Here is a 6,792-nt window from a genome sequence, read left to right as displayed (position 1 = left end):
GGTATAGCTGCTTCTTGTCCTGGGGGGGCCGGGGGGGTTCCTGCTGCTGCTGCAGAGACACCAGGTACGCTCGCTCCTGCTGCAGCTGCCTCTGCAGGCGCTCCGCCTGACGCTGCTCCTCGATCTGCTTCCTCTTGTACTCCTGCAAAGCAAACACAGGAGAGGAGAGTGATGAGGTTAAAGGGGGGTTTCTGGATTCTCAAATTCAGAAGTGTTAAATAAAACACTACGTCTTAAATACTCCCCGAGAAACATTAGTTAGAATGTCTTTCACATTTCCCTTAAAAGGTTAATATTACAGTATCTAGTCCAAAGGTATCAGGACACCGTCTCATGTATCATTACATCAGAGTGACTAAAGTCTTGTGCCCGTTTTTACTTTAACTTCTTATATTTATCAAAATGATTTTTACGCTTCATTTTATTTCATCATTAATTGGACATTTTACTTTAACGTCCATGTTTGATTATATATCATTATTTAATTCTATCTTTTTATTGTAAATTCTTACTTTTATTTTCATTTGTATTTATTATATTCATTCTAAAATGGAGCAAAGGTCACAACTTCAATCATTTGTTCAGTGGTGCAGAAACGTAACTACCTTTAAATATTAAGTAATTGATAAAGCCATGGCAAAAACAATTACTGCGGGAAACATTCTGAAACAAAACGGTTTAGACTGTGGTATGACAGAAGGCTCCATTTCATTTATCGCAGACCAATAAAAATGACTGGGTATGTAATAAAAATGACTGTCATAAAGGCTCTGAGTTGTTATTACACTGCTGACTAACGGCGCACTGTCCCTGCTGTCTTGTTTTCCGTAATGGAAAAAGGATGCAAACATCATCGTGAACAATGAAGCTGAATAAAGTGTAATTTCACAAAAGACAGCTATCGACAAACACGCCCTCCGCTCTGTGTTTTTATTGATTTGATGTTTGTTAACTATTTTTCTGGAGTTGACATTTGATTCTGTCTCATCTCAGTATTGATCGAGTATCTGCCTTTTAGATTTTTTGTGTGTAAATAACAAACATGGAGACGGCACTCACCACTTCTTCTAAGTCCAGATGCCTATATCAACTATTTTAGTTTTTTACATGTTTCATTATGTGTGTTACCAGTATTGCAAAAATGTGATTTTTAAAAGTGTTTGTGTCCTGCTTAAAAGTCCCCAGCTGTGTGTGTGTGTGTGTGTGTGTGTGTGTGTGTGTGTGTGTGTGTGTGTGTGTGTGTGTGTGTCGTAGTACGACATACTATTAGTAACGTAAGTTATAACNAAACACAGCACTTGGGGAGTCCTCTGAACATTTGAAGGAAAAAAAAATATTAGGGTGCAGCTATATGTTTTATTTATTTCAAAGTGGGCCCATTTTAATAATATTTTTTTTTCCTTCAAATGTTCAGAGGACTCCCCAAGTGCTGTGTTTAATTTATTTTAAAGTAGGCCTGTGTATTATTTGTAATTCTCCTTATAGGAGTTCTTTGTTTCTTATTAGAGGTTAACAGTTGTATATAATGTAATAAATAGCCTAATAAATGCAAAAAAACTGTAGTTTTTGTCTGATATAACAATAAATACAACTTTATTAGCTATCAAGCTATGAAATATGTTTTGCAGGTCCAGACAAAACATTTTGGGGGAAAAAGGAGCAAAATGGCTCTTTTGGTCAAAAAGGTTGCAGACCCCTGGTCTAACGTAATCATCCCTCACAGTTTATAGCCCAACTTCCTGTTTAACCTTTGACCAACCAAACTTCTCTTTTGAATGAACTTACTTTGTTTAATGAAATGAAAGGGTTTAAAAATAATCAGATTTAATGCTGGAGCAACAATAACTTTTAATATACCAAAATTATCATTAGAATATATATGTTTTTTTTTAAATATATTTCACTGTTTACATTTTTCTGTGAACCGTTCTGCAATATCAAATATAAACCTGGATATTCAATAGAGCTGCATTATTCAATATGGAAAGAAATAGGAAAGCTGCAGTTTCATTTTCTTTCAGCCACTACTCCTTGCTTAACTTCTTTGTTATTATTATTTGTAACAGCAGTAGTTATTATAGCCAGGTTTCATGGCTGTTTGCACCAATTGTAGACCTCGTAGTGGAATTCAAACGAACGGTCTCAATGTCCTCCGAAGATCATAACATGACAGAAGTCAATGCAGCACAAACAGTGGCAGCTGGGAAGGATTTTCGGAATCAATATCAGTTTATGATAAAGCTTCTCCGAGATTGCCGGTTCAAACATCAAACAACAGCGCTGAGATCTTTCCCCCTGAAGGTAAATCATTCTGTAGAGTCAGACTGGAGCGCATCAGAGTGTTATTTATTCATCCTGTCATGGTGCGGTAACAGGATTAATACCTGAGTTTATATAATCTCAGTTCCTACCACCTGCCACCCAACAGCTCCGATGGAAAAACCCACAGTGAACCTGGCAACCCAACCTAGCTCCCCGAGTGTGTTCTCAAATGCTCTCACACTATCACACTCTCAGGGGACTAAATCCTGATTCTCTGACCCTTAAATATTATGTATTTGTATTTGTTATTATTTTTATTTGATCCGTCATAAACCCCAACCTGGTTTGCAGTTGCCCATCTGTGAATAAAATCATTTTTTTATGCATTATTCTCAGAGAAGTACGTTTATATTTTTGCCCTGCAGCCTAGCATCAATCCTGTCTTAACTGTGTTGGAAAGTGTCTGCAGCAATTAACCAGGTCAAATGCTCTGTGGATTTACTGCAAATAGCAAATTAAAACAATTATTGGATTCAGTCCTAGTCCCAAACAGACGGAAATGAGCCCGAGTGTGAGAATGAATACAGTGTGTGGCTGATTGTGTGCTGGTCTGGACCCAGAGTGGCTCTTTGCTCTAGTGGACTGCTGCCTTTGGAAACACATCAAGAGCCCTGAGGCCTGCTGTTAAACCCTGCCAAGAGAACCTTCTGTACTATCCCTCTCTCTCTCGTTACTGTTTCATCTTCCTCACTGGTTTCATACAAAGGAGGAGAAATGCTCAAATTAAGAAATGTATTGGTCAAAGTGTTATTTTAAAAATATGTCAAAGAATGCACCAACAACAGATTACTTCTTCGTGTAGTTTCACTTAACATAAAAAGGATTTCATTTTTAGATGCAGCAACAACATGGAAGATTTCCTTTGATGCATGAATTTGTGTCTTTGTTGCCTTTCTTAACTTGACATTGCAATATGGGTTGTATCACTTTGTATTCATAATACTAACTCTCTGGAAACTGCGGAAGGTAAACAAACCTAAGTACGGTGTGCTTAAGATGATGGATTGTTGTGATACATGCAGACAGGGAACGACCTAGACGAAGTCTTCACTGTCAGTATTAGGGTGGAAGTATTATTATTTTAAAAGAAAATGCACAACAATCTGCCTTTTTTGAAATGGAACATGAAAGCCAATTTAAATGTGTGAGAGATGTATTTTAACAATCAGGTGTAGTGCAGTGCAGCTAAATCATATCTAGATGCAAATAGGATACCGCCTCACACTAATGCCAGGTGTGCAGGGACTACTGTCAACCAAAAATATAGACCAGATAAAAGAGGAACACCCAGACTTCATATAAAAAGCCACAGGAAGCTGTGTATTTGATGTCAGCAAGAATCTCCTGAATACACACGGCTATTCAGGCTGATGCAGGTTTGTGCATTAGTATGTTGCATGCTTAATTGCTGACAGAAACACTCTTAACACGTCTCCAGAAGCCGGCTGCAGTGGCGTTATAAACCCAGACTCCCTGAAGGTTGTGGCAAACATGATGATAAAAAGAGAAACACAGATGGAGGCTCCCCATAAGCTATAAAGTGCATCCGGTGATAGTTAAGACGCTGTTCTGTAATCACCATGTCATGTCTGCAACAACGCCCCAAGAAGCATGGTGCTCTATCACAAATGATTTGCCGTATGTAGCGGTTATATAATATGTGTTCTGTGTTTCCTGCTTGGCTTGTGGTAATAATAATTCACTTTTTCGCAAGTGTAAAAGGATTGGGCTTTTGACTTATTTACCTGGCCTTGGCCCTGTCTCTCCAGGTCCACCACACACATGTCCACGATGGGCCCCAGATTGGTGAACGTCTCCATCACCCCCACATAGGAGCCCTGCTCATTGCTGTCCACGTTGAGCTGCGGGGAAACCAACACCACATTTAGTATAGATTTCCATTAAAGACTAAAAGAGGGAACAACTACTTTGATCCATTTCTCAAATTTATTTTATTACCTGCAACAAATTATTTTACTAACAGGTTTATGGAACATTTTAAAGATTAAAAGACATCATGTATTTTAGGATTGTAATAATAAACGTTATTAATATAGCACCTTTCATGCCAGATGCAACCCAAAGTGCTTTACGGATACAAAATAAAGATGGAGATGTGTGAAAGCGTCTATTGCGGCTTACCTTCACCAACTGGGAATCGCCCAGTCTGGAGCCCACAAAGACCACACCGTTGTCCAAGTAGGTCAAACACTCAGCGATGGATGACTGTCATTGGAGAGAGAAACAAAAACCTCTCAGTCTCTGATGCTATATCCACACCAGGCCTGCAAGCCTATGATTATTCCTTTTTTTTTGGCAAAGCTAGCAGCATGGCTCAGGGGATGTCGAAGTCCATCTGTCAGAGTCAGCCAGTAGTGAAGAATGACTATCACCATTTCTACAGAGTCCACAGTGATGTCTTCAAATAGCTTGTTTTGGCAAACCATAGCCTTACCCCAAAGATATTTAGTTCACCATCATATGAGGAAAGAAAAGCAGCAAGTCTCCTCATTGGAAATGCTGAAACTAGCAAATATGTCTGCATTTTCGCTTGACAAAATTACGATATCATCAATTAACAGTGGCAATATTAAAATATTTGCAGATTAATTTCAGTCAATTTACTTTCTTATTGCTTCAGTTCTATTGCACACTTATGCAAATACTATTTGAATACATCCTTATTGTCTCCACTTTGAACTCCAAAGCACATTAGCTCAGCATTAACAAAGCTTTGTGTTAAGCCAAAACTGTGTGAGAAAAGTTGATCAAACGTAAAACAGTTATCCCAATGAAACAAGTTGCCTTCCGTGGACACCATTTTGCAATTCAAAAACCGTCAAAGTTCATTACATGTATGATTATTATTTGATATTATTTTAGAATTTAAGCGATTCATGTAAGAACCTAAGCTTTGCAAATGTACGTTTTTGCTTGCTGCCCTCACGTCTTTAATTATTTTGGTTTTGTTTTTATAGTTGGTCAAACAAAACAGTAATTATGAGTCGTCTCTTTAGACTCTCAGGGGGGAAATCATCATTATCTTTGACCTTTCACATTCTAAACTACTAAAATAATTGGTAGATTGCTTGATAATGAAAATAATGATTATTTGTTTCCCAACTCGAGCAATCATCTGAAAGCGACAATTTTATGAAAGAGTGTGGAACCTGTAGCTCTGCTGAACCATAAATTAAGTCTAAACAAGGACGGCTGATAATTGTATAACTGAACAATTTAGTTTTTAGCCAAATGGAAGATAAGAAAATTAACATAGAAGCATATTCTAATAATAAGTTATTTAATAGCAGACGGACCTCTGTTGAATAAATGTTTTCAAATTCACCATTATCAGTGTGAATATAGTGTTACACTCTGCGGTTTTATGATACACATAAAGAGGTTTGTCTGTCTGACATTTCAATGCAGGGCTGCTGCTGCTGCTGCTGCTGCTCCTGTGGAGTGAGCACACTGGTCCTTAGGATAAAGTTCAGAATGATTTGAAAAGCAATCCCTCTCTAGTTCAGCGCTCCTACTCTGCTTGATTGTTTCTCGCTCCATCATTACTCAGTCCACATTTACCTTTCTAAACTCCTCTGCAAGTTATTAGAAGAAGGTGGCACAAGCCAAGAGCTGCGTGCTTTTAAGGTGCGATTTAGCTTTGAGCGCAGTATTGACATACAGACATCGTTTAAATCAACTTAAAAGAGATAAGTGACAACCTAGAAAGGTAGCAACAAAAGAGGTGGGATCATTTGTTCACATCTTCTCTACAAGTGTAGATCCATTAGCTCCTGTCAGAGCCATAAACCATTAGGGAGTCAATCGGAACAAAGAGGGTGCTGAAAGGAAAAGGCAGCAGCAGGAGGGAAATCAACAAGCAGCAGAAAGGGCAGGACAGGTAGAGAGAAACAGATGGGAGGAATGCCAGAGGTAAGGCAGGTGGGTGAAGGCATTGAAGAGAAGGAGATAAAGAGACATAAAGATAAATAGAAGACCTCTCCGAGCAGCTCCACATGCAGGTCTTTGAGTGCCACTGTGCCGTCCATCAGCTCTTCCTTCTCCAGCAGCAGCATAAACAGCCTCCCCTCCATGTCCCCCAGCAGGTAGCGGGAGCCATTGGGGTCAACCCGGTTGTGACAGACGATGGTGCTTTGCTGCAGACGAGAGGGGGACACAAACACATCGTTAAAATGACACGGACAGTGGAGGAGCAGGTCCTTGTATTAGTTAAGAAGTCTAAATCCTCACCTCATGCATTATCTATTATGAGCATGTCCAAGAACAAGTCAGAGAGACCTGACAGCACAATGTTTTTGTTCTGCCTCATTTATAAATACAAACTCTGGAGTTTCCCAACAGTACAGTTTAAATCGGAGTCACAGATCTAGAGACTGCTCGTATTTTGTTTGACAAGAAAAGCTCAGATGAAACAAGTCTGCCTGTCGTCCCGTCAGAACGACAGGAGAC

General features: G+C 39.1%; 1 protein-coding gene across 1 annotated transcript in view; it reads right to left on the bottom strand.

Annotated features, from left to right (window-relative positions):
• ddb1 (damage-specific DNA binding protein 1) overlaps window positions 1-6,542 on the bottom strand; it is a gene marked incomplete at its 5' end in the record, with an annotated part of 34,920 nt that extends 28,378 nt beyond the window's left edge. Inside the window, 4 exons of the mRNA XM_010774796.1 lie at window positions 12-142; window positions 4,068-4,184; window positions 4,465-4,548; window positions 6,321-6,542. Coding sequence (XP_010773098.1) covers window positions 12-142; window positions 4,068-4,184; window positions 4,465-4,548; window positions 6,321-6,542 — 554 coding nt within the window. The remainder of the gene's footprint in view (window positions 1-11; window positions 143-4,067; window positions 4,185-4,464; window positions 4,549-6,320) is intronic.
• Between the last annotated feature and the right edge of the window lie 250 nt (window positions 6,543-6,792).

The sequence above is a fragment of the Notothenia coriiceps genome, unplaced genomic scaffold (genome assembly GCF_000735185.1).
Source record: "Notothenia coriiceps isolate Sejong01 unplaced genomic scaffold, NC01 NC01_scaffold00014640, whole genome shotgun sequence".
Lineage (NCBI taxonomy): Eukaryota > Metazoa > Chordata > Actinopteri > Perciformes > Nototheniidae > Notothenia > Notothenia coriiceps.
This window is presented reverse-complemented; position numbering and strand designations above follow the sequence as displayed.